The following is a 16,619-nucleotide window of genomic DNA, read 5'->3' as shown; positions in this document are numbered from 1 at the left end:
TCTTCAGCTTCATAGTAGTCTTTTTTTTAAAAAAATATTTATTTATTTATTTGGCTGTGTTGGGTCTTAGTTGCAGCATGTGGGATCTTTCATTGTGGCACGCGGGCTTCGTTGCCCCACGGCATGTGGGATCTTAGTTCCCCGACCAGGGATCGAACCCATGCTCTCTGCATTAGAAGGCTGATTCTTAACCACTACTATGGAGGGACTTACTATGAAGTCCCTCCATAGTAGTCTTGAAAACTAAATGCCTGCAATCATAGTGAAAAGGCAGCAGTCTGGAAGCAACTAGAGAGAGTAGAATGGAATTGGAGGTCCTTCAAAGCCTCATCCCCAGAGAATTCTCTTTCTTTGACCTGTTTGTTGGTTTCCTGGAAGATCCCACTTGAAAGGCAATCCCTGGCTTGTCCAGTTCGAAAATTCTAAAGCCTTTTCCCCAGGGTCTGCCTGTGGCAGTGGATGACCATCGGGCCAAACATTAGACTAACCAAAAAGCTTAAAAGGAAAAGGTGGAGAATGAGATCTTCCTATGGGGTTTTGAAAAGTTCTGACATATTCCTGGGAATCTAGAAGACCACATACATGCCCAGGGCTGTGTGCAGCTGGGCCCACAATCAGGAAAGACCTAGGAAGGCACTAAGCTCTCAACTCTGGCTGACTTTGTGGCTCTGCATAAGCAGGAAGTGAAGGCTGAGGCAGAGTTGTCACCTGCCTGGCTGATTATTGATGATGTGTCCCAACACACACATCAAGTCTCTCAGCAAAGACTGGGAGGTGTACTGATTCCAAGTGTTTAAGGAAATCTCTATCTAGTCATGAACTGAACACTAAGCTAACCAAACAGAAACTTCAATGGCCACACACAACGAAGAATGCAAACTTTATAGAATTAACTTCAGAAAAGTCACTAAACCAATAGTAACAACTATAAGAAATAGCAACAACAACAAACCCTGGGAATGGGTGAAATCTCATTTCCAGAGTTACCACATTATATTATTTGAAACGTCCAGTTTTCAAGAAAAAATAAGATATGTAAAGAAAGTATAACCAAAACACAGGAAGAAAAAATAGAAACTGTACATGAAGAAGCCAAGATGTTGGACTTACTAGACCAACTTTAAATCTGCTATTTAAATATATTCAAAGAACTAAAGCAAAGTATAAAACAACAAAATAGACAATATCAATAGAGACTGAAGTTATAAAAATGTACAAAATAGAAATACTGGAGTTGACACAGTAAATGGGAAAAAATCACTAGAGAGCTCAACAGCAGGTTTGAGCAGGCAAAAGAGAGAACTTTTGTCCTTCTTTGACATTTTTGACTTGAAAAGTGGCTCAAAATAAGAGATGAGACAATGGTGACCATAGCCAGGCTTCATACCTTCAAAAGACCTTGGTCTTAGTAGCTGCAGAAGCAGAATCCCATGAGGCCATATTTGATCAATAGGGCCCTTTTAGGGCTTCCCTGGTAGCGCAGTGGTTGAGAGTCCGCCTGCTGATGCAGGGGACACGGGTTCGTGCCCCGGTCCGGGAGGATCCCATATGCTGCGGATCGGCTGGGCCGCTGGGCCTGTGCGTCCGGAGCCTGTGCTCTGCAACGGGAGAGGCCACGGCAGTGAGAGGCCCGTGTACCGCAAAAAAAAAAAAAAAAAATAGGGCCCTTTTTCATCTTGCCCACTCTCTTTTCAACCCCCTAATATCAACAGACAAATTGCTGAGTCAGCCCTCCCTCCCTTCCTCCCTCCCTCCCTCCTTTCCTTTCTTTATATTAATGAGTCATGTCTTTAAAAGGTATTGACAAAAGAAATGCCAGTAAAGTAGGATTAGCTTTTAGCAGAGGGGTCAGGCTTCAGTGTGGGCCAATGGAATACTTGAGTGGAAAGAGCATGTCTAGTCCAGTCAGCACCTGCCTGAATCTCTATTCCTACTTCAGCGTTCAAAGGCAGCACTTAATGGCCTGGTGATGCATTAAAATGACTAGGATTTACCTCCAAATTACTGTGGATTATTCTTGTGATGATGGTACATTGTACAAGAATTCTGTTGTCTTTCTGCATATATAGGTTGAGATCACCGCTGGATGCTTACTTTCAAGTGAGCAGGACGCAGCCTCATTCGCCAGCCACCTCTTATGGTTCAGAGACTAGGAATCCTGTCCCTGAAGACTTGCAGGTATCAGGTAGTTCTGACAGTGACAGCTCCACAGAGTATGAAGAGGGAGTTGTCCAGGCAGAGGAGCCTGGAGCTGTTGTTTTAGAAGGTGAGTGTTTTATCCAGATTTGATCCACAAGGTCAACAGAAGACTCCAGAAGGCTAGAAACTCTAGACCTGTGTTTTGATACTTTGCCTTTTCACCCCAAATATCATAGATTAATGCTTTATAGTACAGAGCTTTCACTGGCCATAACTATATAGAGAGGATTTGATCTGGCTTGCAATTTAATGTGACTTGTGACCCATTGAGTTGGTCACTTTATAATGGCATTTTACATTCCCTTTCGTTTTCTTAGACATTTGAGAAGGAAGTAGATTATTTAAAAGAAAAGCTTCGTAAATTCAGCACCCTGTCTAGTCCGGTACTTTTTAAGTCCTAGTGTAATGTTACGTGTTGTGCAAGTGGAACATTATTTAACAGTAGATGCGCAGAGACCCTTTAAGCATATGCTTAAAGGGTCTCTGCACATCTACTCTCTGGGGACTTCCCTGGTGGCACAGTGAATAAGAATCCGCCTGCCAACGCAGGGGACACAGATTCGATCCCTGGTCTGGGAGGATCCCATGTACTGCGGAGCAGCTAAGCCCACGAGCCACAACTACTGAAGCCCACACGCCTAGAGCCCATGCTCCGCAACAAGAAAAGCCACCACAAGGAGAAGCCTGCGCACCACAATGAAGAGTAGCCCCCGGTCGCCACAACTAGAGAAAGCCCGTGCGCAGCAACAAAGACCCAACGCACCCAAAAATAAATAAAATTAAATCTTTACCCAGAAAAAAAAAAAAACCAAAAAACCTATCTGATACCCTACACTGTGGTCTTCTCACACTAAAGGGGACCAAGGCTTGGAGAAATGGCTTTCCAGGTCTGTGATAGGAAATATACAAAATGGGCCTAGGGCATTTTATTGTGCTGGAAAGCAAGGAAGCTGTCTGAGTCTTACACAGTTACATCAGGCACAGGTGCAACCTTGAGAGAGATCCTGCTGGCCTAAGTTGGGACAGTTTGAGCATTAAAAAGAATAATGAATGTATTCTTAGATTACAGATTGAAATACATCAAATCTGTGTGAATCTATAAATTCATAATTGTGCACTTTTTAAAAAAAAAAAAAACCTTACTTATCACCATAATAAGTTATTAGAGCCCTAACTCATTGCTCTGAAAACTGTTGAATAGAGGATTAAGCATTTATCCTGCCTTTCCTATATGAACTGTATCCAAAAAACCAAATAGTTGATGGAGAAGGTCTTTTAAGTGTTTGTTTGTTTTTTGGTTTTGTTTTTGTTTTGCGGTACGCGGGCCTCTGACTGTTGTGGCCTCTCCCATTGCGGAGCACAGGCTCCGGACGCGCAGGCTCAGCGGCCATGGCTCATGGGCCCAGCTGCTCCGCGGCATGTGGGATCTTCCTGGACCGGGGCACGAACCTGTGTCCCCTGCATTGGCAGGCGGACTCTCAACCACTGCGCCACCAGGGAAGCCCTGTTTGTTTGTTTTTAAGACTTTTTTTTTTTTTAGAGTAGTTTATGGTTCACAACAAAACTGAAAGGAAGGTAGAGAGATCTCCCATATGCACCTGCCCCCCTCCCTCCCCCACACATACATGCACTGCCTCTCCATTATTGGCATCATTCACCAGAATGGTGCGTTAGTTACACACTGTAATCACTCGAAGTCTTTGGTTTACCTTGGGGTTTACTGTTGGTGTTGCACATTCTATAAGTTTGGACAAATGTATAATGGCATACATCCATCATTATAATATCATATACAGTATTTTCAGTGCCCTAAAGATTCTCTATGCTCTGCCTATTCTTCCCTTCCACCCACCCTCTAAGGAGGTTTTTTTTAATAGAAAAATTCCAGCTAGTAATTGTAGCATGAATGATAGGGGGGAAAATTATCATTTTGTGACTCCTAATGCATTGACGTATCTAGTCAAAGATCATCAGTGACTCTTCAAACCATTAGATTGGAAGGTTGGTGGGAGTCTTTTTAATAGAGGGACCAGGCTGACACCACCTGAACCCACTGATCAATCTTAGCATTTCAGAAAGTGAAACCACCAGATTTTATGTGCCTCTCGATGTGCTGCAATCAGAAATGTCCAGGGCTTCCCTGGTGGCGCAGTGGTTTAACAATCCACCTGCCAATGCAGGGGACACGGGTTCAATCCCTGGTCCGGGAAGATTCCACATGCCGTGGAGCATCTAGGCCCGTGAGCCACAGCTACTGAGCCTGCGTGTCTGGAGCCTGTGCCCCGCAACAAGAGAGGCCACGATAGTGAAAGGCCTGCGCACCGTGATGAAGAGTGACCCTCGCACCACGATGAAGAGTGGCCCCCACTTGCCGCAACTAGAGAAAGCCCTCACACGAAACGAAGACCCAACACAGCCAAAAAAAAAAGACATCATTAAAAGAGTGAGATGGCAACCCACTGACCAGAGAAAACATTCATAATACGTATATCCAGAAAAGGGCTTATATCTAGAATGCATAAATAACTTCTACAACCTTATAGAAAAATGGGCCGAAGATTTGCAAAGGTACTTCCAAAACAAGATAGCTAAATGGCCAATATATACAGAGATTTGATTAGTCATCAGGGAAATACAGATTAAAACCCCAGTGTGGTAACTGATATGCACCCACCGCAACAGCTAAAATTTAAAAGACTGACAATATCAAGTATTGGGAAGGATATAAAGCAACCAGACCTCTCATACAGTACTGGTGGGAGTGTAAATTTTTTTTTTTTTTAATGCTGCTTGTAAGAGGTTCACTTTATTTATTTATTTTTTTATTGAAGCATAGTTGATTTACAATGTTGTGTTAGTTTCTGCTGTACAGCAAAGAGATTCAGTTATACATATATATATACTTTTTTAATATATTCTTTTCCATTATGGTTTATCATAGGATATTTATTTATTTATTTATTTTTGGCTGCGTTGGGTCTTTGTTGCTGTGCGTGGGCTTTCTCTAGTTGCGGTGCCTGCGCTTCTCATTGCGGTGGCTTCTCGTTGCTGAGAATGGGCATGTGGGCTTCAGTAGTTGTGGCACGTGGGCTTAGTTGCTCCGTGGTATGTGGGATCCTTCCAGACCAGGGATTGAACCCATGTCCCCTGCATTGGTAGGCGGATCCTTAACCACTGCACCACCAGGGAGGTCCCTCTTCTGCCCTTTTTTTTTTTTTTTTTTGCATTTTTGAGTGTTTTATTTATATCAAATTGGATAAAATGTGTGTATTTCTCAGACAGTAAAGACATGTCGAGGTAGAAATGTACCTTTCAACTATTCATGGGTACACAAGTACACTGGGGAGATTGTAAAAGTGCAGATTGTGATTCAGTAGGTCCGGTAGGCCTGAGTTCTATTTTTTTTGGGGGGGAGGGTGAGTAATTTTTATTTAAAATTTTTATTTCCTTGTATCTTTTTTTTTTTTACTTCTTTATTAGAGTATAATTGCTTTACCATGATGTGTTAGTTTCTGCTTTATAACAAAGTGAATCAGTTATACATATACATATGTTCCCATATCTCTTCCCTCTTGTGTCTCCCTCCCTCCCACCCTCCCTATCCCACCCCTCCAGGCGGTCACAAAGCACCGAGCTGATCTCCCTGTGCTATGCGGCTGCTTCCCACTAGCTATCTACCTTACATTTGGTAGTGTATATATGTCCATGCCTCTCTCTTGCTTTGTCACAGCTTACCCTTCCCCCTCCCCATATCCTCAAGTCCATTCTCTAGTAGGTCTGTGTCTTTATTCCTGTCTTACCCCTAGGTTCTTCATGACATTTTTTTTTCCTTAAATTCCATATATATGTGTTAGCATACAGTATTTGTCTTTCTCTTTCTGACTTACTCTGCCCATTTTTTGATTGGGTTGTTTTTTTTTGTTGAGTTGTATGAGCTGTTTGTATATTTTGGAAATTAAGCCCATGTCGGTCGCATCTTTTGCAGATATTTTCTCCCATTCTGTAGGTTGTCTTTTCATTTTGCTTATGGTTTCCTTTGCTGTACAAAAGCTTGTAAGTTTGATTGGGTCCCATTTATTTAGTTTTGTTTTTATTTCTATTGCTTTGAGAGACTGACCTAAGAAAACATTGGTATGATTTGTTTTGCCTATGATCTCTTCTTAGGAGTTTTATGGTGTCATGTTTTATGTTTAAGTCTTTGAGCCATTTTGAATTTATTTTAGTGTATGGTGAGAGGGTGTGTTGTAACTTCATTTATTTACATACGGCTGTCCAATTTTCCCAACACCACTTGCTAAAGAGACTGTCTTTTTCCCGTTGTATATTCTTGCCTCCTTTGTTGAAGATGAATTGACTGTAGGTGTGTGGGTTTATTTCTGGGCTCTATTTTCTGTTCCATTTATCCATATGTCTGTTTTTGTGCCAGTACCATGCTGTTTTGATTACTGTAGCTTTGTGGTATTGTCTGAAGTCTGGGAGGGTTATGCCTCCTGCTTCATTCTTTTTCTTCAGGATTGCTTTGGCAATTCTGGGTCTTTTATGGTTCCATATAAATTTTAGGATTTTTGTTCTAGTGCTGTGAGAAATGTCATGGGTAATTTGATAGGGATTGCATTAAATCTGTAGGCTGCTTTGGGTAGTATGGCCATTTTAGCAGTATTAATTCTTCCAGTCCAAGAGCATGGGATATCTTTCCATTTCTTTGAATCATCTTCAGTTTCCTTTATTAATGTTTTATAGTTCTCAGTGAATAAGTCTTAGTCAGGTTTATTTCTAAATATTTTATTTTGGGGGGTGTGATTTTTTTCTTTCTTCTTTTTGGCCGCACAGCATGCGGGATCTTAGTTCCCCGACCAGGGATTGAACTCATGCCCCATGCAGTGGAAGTGCAGAGTCTTAACCATTGGACTGCCAGGGAAATCCCTTGCGGGTGTGATTTTTAAAAGGTATTGTATTTTTACACCCCCTTTTTGATACTTCATTGTTAGTGTAAAATGCAACTGATTTCTGTATGTTAATCTTGTATCCTGCTACCTTGCTGAATTCCTTTATCAGTTCTAGTAGTTTTTGTGTGGAGTCCTTAAGATTTTGTATATATAGTACCATATTATGTGCATATAATGACAGTTTTACCTCTTCCCTTCCAATTTGGATACCTTTTATTTCTCTTTCTTGTTTGATTGCTGTGGCTAGGACTTCCAGTACTATGTTGAATAGAAGTGGTGAGAGTGGGCATCCTTGTCTTGTTCCCGATTTTAGCAGGAAGGCTTTCAGCTTTTCACCATTGAGTATTATATTGTCTGTGAGTTTGTCATAAACAGACATGTTTATGACAAAAAACATGTTCTTGTTCTTTGAGGAAGGCATGTATCACTTGAACTTCTCTGTAAGAACTGCTTTTGCTGCATCCCATAGATTTTGTATGGTTGTGTTTTCATTGTCATTTGTCTCAAGGTATTTTTTAATTTCCTGTTTGATTTCATCATTGACCCATTGGTTTTTTAGTAGCATGTTGTTTAGTTTCCATGTAATCGTTTTTTTCTCATTTCTTTTTCTGTGGTTGATTTCTAGTTTCATGCTGTCGTGGTCACAAAAGATGCTTGAGATAATTTCTAAAAATATCAATTAAGTCTAACAGTTCTGTTGTATCATTTAGGATCTCTGTTTGCTGTATTGATTTTCAGTCTAGAAGATCTGTCCATTGATGTGAGTGGGGTGTTAAAGTCTCCTACTATTATTGTATTCCTGTCAGTCTCTCCCTTTATGTCTGTTCATTGTGTTTTATGTATTTTGATGCTTCTATATTAGGTGCATATATGTTGATGGGTTAAAATCCTCTTCTTGTGTTGATCCTTTTATCATTATATAGTATCCTTTATCTTTCCTTATGGCCTTTTTCTTAAAGTCTATTTTGTCTGGTATGAGTATTGCAACCCCCACTTTCTTATCATTTCCGTTAGCACCATATATCTTTTTCCACCCCCTCACTTTCAATCTGTATGTGTGCTTTGCCCTAAAGTGGGTCTCTTGTAGGCAGCATATTGTAGGCTTTTGTTGTTTTTATCCAGTCTGCCACTCTGTGTCTTTTGATTGGAGCATTTAGTCCATTGACATTTAAAGTAATTTTTTTTTTAAGAAATGTACAATTTATTTATTTGTTTATTTATTTATTTATTTTGTGGTACACGGGCCTCTCGCTGCTGTGGCCTCTCCCGTTGCGGAGCACAGGCTCCGACGCGCAGGCCCAGCGGTCATGGCTCATGGGCCCAGCCGCTCCACGGCACGTGGGATCCTCCCAGACCGGGGCACAAACCTGTGTCCACTGCATCGGCAGGCAGACCCTCAACCACTGCGCCACCAGGGAAGCCCCCTATTTATTTATTTTTTAATGTTACAGTTTCTTTATTATTTTCTCAATTTTTTTAATTAAAAAAATTTATCTTTATTATTATTATTATATTTTTGGCTGTGTTGGGTCTTCATTGCTATGCACGGGCTTTCTCTAGTTGCAGCAAGCGGGGGCTACTCTTTGTTGCCGTGCACAGGCTTCTCCTTGCAGTGGCTTCTCTTGTGGAGCATGGACTCTAGATGTGCAGGCTTCAGTAGTTGCAGCACATGTGCTCAGTAGTTGTGGCACATGGGCTTAGTTGCTCTGTGGCATGTGGGATCAAACCCATGTCCCCTGTGTTGGCAAGCGGATTCTTAACTACTGCACCACCAGGGGAGTCCTTAAGGTAATTATTGATAGATACGTATTTATTGCCATTTTAAACCTTGTTTTCCCATTGATTTTATATTTCTTCTTTTTCCCTTTTTTTCTTTTTGTTTTTCCTTTTGTGGTTTGATTCTTCTTATTATTAGTTTTTATTGGAGTATAGCTGATTTACAATGTTGTGTTAGTTTCTGCTGTACAGCAAAGTCAATCAGTTATACATATATATATATATCCACTCTTTTTTAGATTCTGTTCCCATATAGGTCATTACAGAGTATTGAGTAGAGTACCCTGTGCTATGTAGTAGGTTCTTATTAGTTATCTATTTTATATATAGTAGTGTGTATTTGTCAATCCCAGTCTCCCAATTTATCCCTTCCCCCTGATTATCTTTTGTATTATACTTATGTTCTCTTCTTTTTGGTTTTTGTGTATGTTTTTAATTTGTGGTTACCCTGTTTTTCAAGTGTAGTAACCCTTTCCTATATCTGCTTGCGTTAGACTGGTAGTCATATGGGCTCAAATACATTTAAGGAAATTTTTTTTTTAATCTACATTTTCTTACTCTCCTCCCCCACATTTTATGATTTTGATGTCCTCTTTTACATCAAAATGTAAATTGGTACAAACATTTTACTAGTATTGTTATACACTCACTATATATATATATAGAACCAGTGGCTCAACAATTTCACTTTTAGGTATATAGCCAAGGAAGTGAGTATATGTGTTCATGAACGACATGTATAAGAATGTAATAACACTGTTTGTAATAGGAAAAAACTGAAAACTATCCACAAACCCATTAGCAGTAGAATGGATAAATAAATGTTATACTTTTACGCAGTAAAATACAGAAGTAAAAATGAACTACAACTCCACACATTAGTATGGAAAAATCTTGCAAAGAATGTCAAACAGAAGTAGCAGAAAGTGGGTAACTCAGATGCCATTTATATACAAAAACAGGCAAAACCAGTCGATGGTGTTAAAATTTAGTAAAGTAGTTACTTTTGGGGGGCAAGGTCACCTCCCTGCCTGTCACCCAAGATAAAAGGAGGACATAAGGTATAAGGGCCACTCTTAGGGTTGTTGGTGATGTTCTGGTTTATAGTTCAGTTTGTGAAAATTCACTAAAAATATTTATGGTACACTTTTCTGTATGCATATTACATTTCAATAAAAGATTTTTTTTTAAAGAGCCAATTTGAAGGGATTCTTTCTGGCTTACGATGGAACAATTTGAGCCTCAAAAAGAAAAATAACTAAAAATTAAGATTACTATCTTGACCATTAATGGAAGCTGTGAAAGGTTGTTGAGGAACCAGATAGTCTGGTCAGACTGACATCACCTGAAGCCAGTATAAGCCTCCTGGTGTACTGCTATCAGAAGCACAAAACCTAAGTTTCTTGCTGCCCTTCCTCTTTCCAAAAAACAGAATTGAATCTACAAAATCATCTAGGTCTAACGGCCAGTTTATAGGAAAGGCAGGCAGTGAAGCAGTAAGTAAGGGGAAGCAATCAGCCAAATCCAGGATGTAGGACATTTCATAAGACAAATGACCAAATCTCCCTCAACAAATCAGTGACAAGGAGGGGATAGAAGTAAGTGAAGGGGAATTGTTATAAATGAAAAAGACTTAAGAGACATAACAATCCAAGCTCACTGTTTGAAGACCTTGTTTGTATCCTGATTGGAATAAATCTATTTGTAAAGAGCAACTTTAAAGCAATTGGGAGGGACTTCCCTGGTGGTCCAGTGGTTAAGACTCTACGCAGGGCATGGGTTTGTTCCCTGGTTGGGGAAGATCCTGCATGCCTCACTATGTGGCCACAAAACAACAACTGGGAAATTTTGAGTACAAACTAGGTGTCTGGGATGGTATTGAAGGATTATTGTTAACTTGTTAGATATAGTATTGTTAATTTTGTTAGGTATAGTTTTTATGTAAAAAAAAAAAGTCCTTATCAGTGAGTGCTACAAAAGTTTTTACAAGTGAAACCACATTTTAGGGTTTGTTATTAGGAAAGAAAATAATGGGAATGGGGGCTTATTTGGAACAAGATTGGAAAAATATTATTTTTGAAATTGGGTGATGGGTACTTGTGGGTTAGTTTACTATTCTGTCTACATTTAAAAATGAATTCATTGGGACTTCCTTGGCGGTCCAGTGGTGGGGACTCCATGCTTCCACTGCAGGAGGCTTGGGTTCAGTCCGCAGTCAGGAAACTAAGATCCCACGTGCTGCACAGCCAAAAAAAAAAAAGGATTCATTGATGCTACTTGGGGAAATTGTCATTCCTTTTACATCAACAGTATCAATTAGAAATGGAAAGCTGTGGTGAGTCAGGCTCTCCTGCTAGCCTCATACCTGACTTATATCTTCTTTTATATATTACCTATCCCATCATTTCTGGAAACGACTTGGCAGAGCAACTAGGAGGTAACGACTTGGCAGAGCAACTCGGAGATATCTCAACAGAGCAAGAAGTTACATGTATTGGTGGAGGAGAGACTCTCCCCAAACAGGTAATATGAACATCCTTTTAAATGAGAGGTTTCTATTTACATTCAAAAAGGCAGGTGCAGATTAAAGTGGAAAACCCACAGACTTTGTAGGCAGGGGGTCCAGGTGTAGATCCTATACAAGTTACTCACTATTTGTGTGACTGCCTCCCCTTAGGTTTAAAAACATGGAGTAGGGGAAGATGTGAGGAGAACTTGTCCTGTCCACCTAACAAGGTTAAGTATCAGTTTAAGTAGAAGATATGAATGCAGTTTATGAACTGTTTGGCAGAAAGATTACTATGAGATAAACAGTTTTTATTTTTAAAAATTACAGATATCACTGTCCTCAATATGAGACTTATTTATACCAACTGTGGACCCTGCCAGTTCCAAAACATCATTGATTCAGTTTTTGCAAGTTTCTATTTTTATTCATTCTCTCTAGAAAAGTTACTCTCATATAAATTTACTTATGTGTATAAATGTTTTTTCTTTATTTATTGAAATATAGTTGATGTAAAGTATTATGTTAGTTTCAAGTGTACTGCAAAGTGACTTGACATTTGCATACATTATGAAGTGATCACCACAATAAGTTTAGTAACCATCTATCCCCATACAAAGTTATTACAATATTATTGACCACATTTTTCATGCTATGTATTACATCCCCATGGTTTATTATTTTATAACTGGAGGTTAGTACCTCTTAATCCCGTTCACCTATTTTGCTATACCCCACTCCCCTTCCCTCTGGCACTCACCCATTTGTTCTCTGTGTCTCTTAGTCTGGGTTTTTTTGTTTTGTTTTATTTTTCAGATTCCACATGTAAGTGAGATTATATGCTATTTGTCCACACTCCATACTGTTTCCTATAGTGGGTGCACCAATTTACATTCCCACCAACAGTGCATGAGTGTTCCCTTTTCTCCACATCCTCGCCAATGCTTGTTATTTGTTGTCTTTTTGATGATAGCCATTCTGACAGGTATAAGGTGGTATCTCTTTGTGGTTTTAATTTGCATTTCCCTGATAATTAGTCATGCTGAGCATCTTTTCTTTTTATGTGTCTGTTGGCTGTTTCTTTGGGAAAATGTCTGTTCGTGTCTTTTGCCCTTTTTTTTTTTTTTTTTTTTTTTGTGTGTGTGGTATGCGGGCCTCTCACTGTTGTGGCCTCTCCCGTTGCGGAGCACAGGCTCCGGACGCGCAGGCCCAGGGGCCATGGCTCACGGGCCCAGCTGCTCCGCGGCATGTGGGATCTTCCCGGACCGGGGCATGAACCCGTGTCCCCTGCATTGGCAGGTGGACTCTCAACCACTGTGCCACCAGGGAAGCCCCTTTTGCCCATTTTTAATGAGGTTGTTTTTTTTGCTGTTCAGTTGTATGAGCTCTTTGTTTATTTTGGATATTATCAGATATATCTTTTGTTAATATCTTCTCCAATTCGGTAGGCTGCCTGTTCATTTTGTTGTTAGTTTCCTTTGCTGTGCAAAAGCTTTAGTTTGATGTAGTCCTGTTTGTTTATTTTCGCTTGCTTCCCTTGCCTGAGGAGACATATTCAAAAAAAAATACTGCTAGGACTGATGTCAAAGAGCCTATTGCCTATGTTTTCTTCTAGAATTTTTATGGTTTCAGGTCTTATATTTAAATCTTCAGTCCATTTTGAGGTTACTTTTGTATATGATGTGAGAAAGTAGTCCAGTTTGATTTTTTTTGCATGTAGCTGTCCAGATTTCCCAACACCATTTATTGAAGAGGCTGTCTTTTCCCCATTGTCTATTCTTGCCTCTTTTATCGTAAATTAATTGCCCATATAAGTGTGGCTTTATTTCTGGGCTCTCTGTTCTGTTCCATTGATCTATATATCCGCTTATGTGATAGTACCATACTGTTTTGATTACTGTAGTTTTGTAGTATAGTTTGAAATCAGGGCGTGTAATGTTTCCAACTTTGTTCTTCTTTCTTGAGATTGCTTTGGCTATTTGGAGTTTTGTGTTTCCATACAAATTTTAGAATTGTTTATTCTAGTTCTGTGAAAAATGTTATTCATATTTTGACAGGGATTGCATTGAATCTATAGATTGCCTGGCGGGGGTATGATTATTTTAACAGTGTTAATTTTTCCAATCCATGAGCATAGTATATCTTTCCATTTGTTTGTGTTGTCTTCAGTTTCTTTCATCAGTGTCTTATAGTTTTCAGAGTACAGGTCTTTTACCTCTTCAGTTAGATTTATTTCTAGGTATTTTGTTCTTTTTGATGTAGTTCACAAATGGGATTATTTTCTTAATTTCTCTTTCTGATAGTTCATTTTTAGTGTGTAGAAATGCAACAGATTTCTGTAGATGAATTTTGTATCCTTCAACTTTACTGAATTCATTTAAATGTTCTATTTTAAAATTCACACAAGAGGGATTATATAATATCCTGTTCTGGGACTGGTTCCTTTTCCCCCAACTTACTGCATTTTGGAGAGCCTTTTAGTGTCAGTACATAAAATTGAATCTCATTCTTATTGGTAGTAATAGCTGCACAGTGTTTTTACATAGGAATACATTTTTAGTTAACTCTTCCCTTGCCATGTACACTATGGTTGTTCCCTTTTTCTTTATTTCTTTGTTGTTGCTGTTGCTTCCTAATAAGATCATGCTGCACTGAGCATCTTTGTACTATTGTCTTGGCAAATATTTGTGATTATCTTCATGGGATATATTTCTAGCAGAAAGATTGCTATATCAAAGGAAAGATGTATGTATTTTTAGTTTTGATAGATAATGCCAAGTTGCCCTCAGGAAAATTTGTGCCAGTTTTACTTGCAGCAACAGTATGTAAGCATGCCCATTTCTCCCTCACCCTCAGTGCTTGGTGTCATCAGACATCAATTTATGCCATCTAATAGATGAAAAAGTAAAAATGTGGTCTCTTACTTGAATTTTCATTTCTTTAATTATAAGTGAACACTTACCAACCATTTGTATTTTTGTGTGAGTTGTTTATATCCTTTCTTTTTTTCCTGGTATTTTTTTTTCTTTATTCACATGAGCCAGGTATTTTATAGCTACTTGAATTGATTATGGACCTAATTTCCAATGTATAACAAATTTAATATTCCCTGTTGTTATTTAACTGGGTCACTTCTACGTTTGTTTTGTTTTAATATCTTCATAAATATAGCTCCTTTTTGTCATTTGAATGAAAGAAAATCAAGAATTTTATAAGCTCAAAGGGTAATAATATTTTCATGGCTTATATTACCTTTGACCAGATTGCATTCTGGAAAGAATGGGAAGTGATTCATGGGTGTTGGGGTTTTTCTTTGGCATTTTCAATTGTGTTTGTATCATTTTTGTGTGATTTTTTTTAATTTGATAGAGTTTCACATCTTCTTCAAGACTGATTTTGCATTTTCTCTAATTTGAATGTATTCTGGTTTCCATCTAGCAGTCTCCCCAGAAGTCTAATCCTCTTCTAGCTTCTGCTTCTGTGGATGAGGAAGAAGTGGACACTTGCGCAATATGTTTGGAACAGTGGACCAATGCTGGGGATCACCGGCTCTCGGCATTGCGCTGTGGGCACCTCTTTGGGTATAAGTGCATTTCTAAGTGGCTCAAAGGACAGGCACGAAAATGTCCTCAGGTAAAGACCATAGTTAAGAACTGTGCGTGTGCATAATCAACATGTTAAGTCAGGAGGATTCCTAGAACCACACTTATTGTGTCCCATTGGGCTCCTTAGTGCAACAAGAAAGCCAAGCACAGTGACATCGTTGTCCTTTATGCCCGAACCCTGAGAGCTTTGGACACTAGTGAACAGGAGCTCACAAAAAGGTAGGTGGCAAGAGTCTGCCTAGCTGGAATATTCCCTTTTGGTTCTTTGTATGCACCTCTGAAAAGGTATGAGTCACTCTTAGTGTGGTTCTGAGGCTTCCCTTGGGCTGTGACTGGGGATCTCTGGGGATCATTGGCAATCTGTCTAACACTGTGATTTATGATACATGTCTGACCATCTGAAGCATGGTTTGCTCTCCATATAGCATTAAAAATGATGATCTGGGGCTTCCCTGGTGGCACAGTGGTTAGAAACCCGCCTGCCAGTGCGGGGGACACGGGTTCGAGCCCTGGTCCGGGAAGATCCCGCATGCCATGGAGCAACTGGGCCCATGAGCCACAACTACTGAGCCTGCGCTCTAGAGCCTGTGAGCCACAACTACTGAAGCCCGCGTACCTAGAGCCCATGTTCTGCAACAGGAGAAGCCACCGCAATGAGAGGCCCACGTGCCGCAAGGAAGAGTAGCCCCTGCTCACCGCAGCTAGAGAAAGCCCACGTACAGCAACCGACCCAATGCAACCAAAAATAAATAATGAATGAATTAAAAAAATTAAAAAGTCATAGAGAAACCTTTAGCCATACAGTAATACCTCACACCTAGGCTGGGAAGCAGACCCAATCAGAAAGATAGCCTGGATTTTTTGTAGCCTGTCCAGATTCTTCCCTAGGGATTACATTTACTGCCTGCCTCTGCTGCTAAATACTGTGAACACTGAATCAGGGAATCCTCTGTCTTACTCTTTGTAGCCAGTTCATGGCCATCTAGAACATACTCCCAGGTCTCAATCTCCTTGTCACTAGAATAGACTTAATGATACTTTTTAAAAACTGAGAATTTTTGTTTCTTGTGTCCCTAAGCCCTCCTGCAACAGTACTCTGCAAAGAAGTCTCACAAATGAGACTTTGCACTTGTCGCACAATGCAAGAAATTATCAAGATTTTGGAAGCCCATGAACAAATGCTAATAACACTACTTATAAAATATGCTCTAAGAACATTAAAGATTAAAAATACCTGCACTGGACTTCCCTAGCGGTCCTGTGGTTAACACTGCACGCTTCCACTGCAAGGGGCACAGGTTCGATTCCTGGTCAGGGAACTAAGATCCCACATGCCTCGCAGCACAGCCAAAAAAAAATAAAAAGAACCTGCACTGAGAGAGTACAGGGATGTGGGTTTGCTCATGTATTACTGGTAAAAATGTACACGGGCACAAACATTTAGAGAGGCCTTTGGTAATATGCTTCAGAAGTCTAAAAGTAATTCTGCTTCAGGCATTTTTTCTAAAGAAATGATTAAGGATATGTGCAGAGATGTACTTAATAAGACTTGATTTTTGCTTAATACTCTGAGGCACATATCCTAGT

General features: G+C 39.8%; 1 protein-coding gene across 2 annotated transcripts in view; it reads left to right on the top strand.

The window, feature by feature from the left end:
- The window catches only part of RFWD3 (ring finger and WD repeat domain 3), a 41,347-nt gene that overhangs the window by 7,163 nt on the left and 17,565 nt on the right, over positions 1-16,619 (top strand). Inside the window, exons 3-6 of one of the 2 annotated variants that reach the window (XM_022583201.2) lie at positions 2,070-2,266; positions 11,347-11,444; positions 14,869-15,060; positions 15,160-15,251. In XM_022583201.2, coding sequence (XP_022438909.2) covers positions 2,070-2,266; positions 11,347-11,444; positions 14,869-15,060; positions 15,160-15,251 — 579 coding nt within the window. Of the gene's footprint in view, positions 1-2,069; positions 2,267-11,346; positions 11,445-14,865; positions 15,061-15,159; positions 15,252-16,619 lie in introns of both variants that reach the window. The other variant, XM_022583200.2, reaches the window with a different exon arrangement.

The sequence above is a fragment of the Delphinapterus leucas genome, chromosome 20 (genome assembly GCF_059928025.1).
Source record: "Delphinapterus leucas isolate spDelLeu-1000000601 "Yukka" chromosome 20, BTC_Dleu_Yukka2, whole genome shotgun sequence".
Taxonomy (NCBI): domain Eukaryota; kingdom Metazoa; phylum Chordata; class Mammalia; order Artiodactyla; family Monodontidae; genus Delphinapterus; species Delphinapterus leucas.
This window is presented reverse-complemented; position numbering and strand designations above follow the sequence as displayed.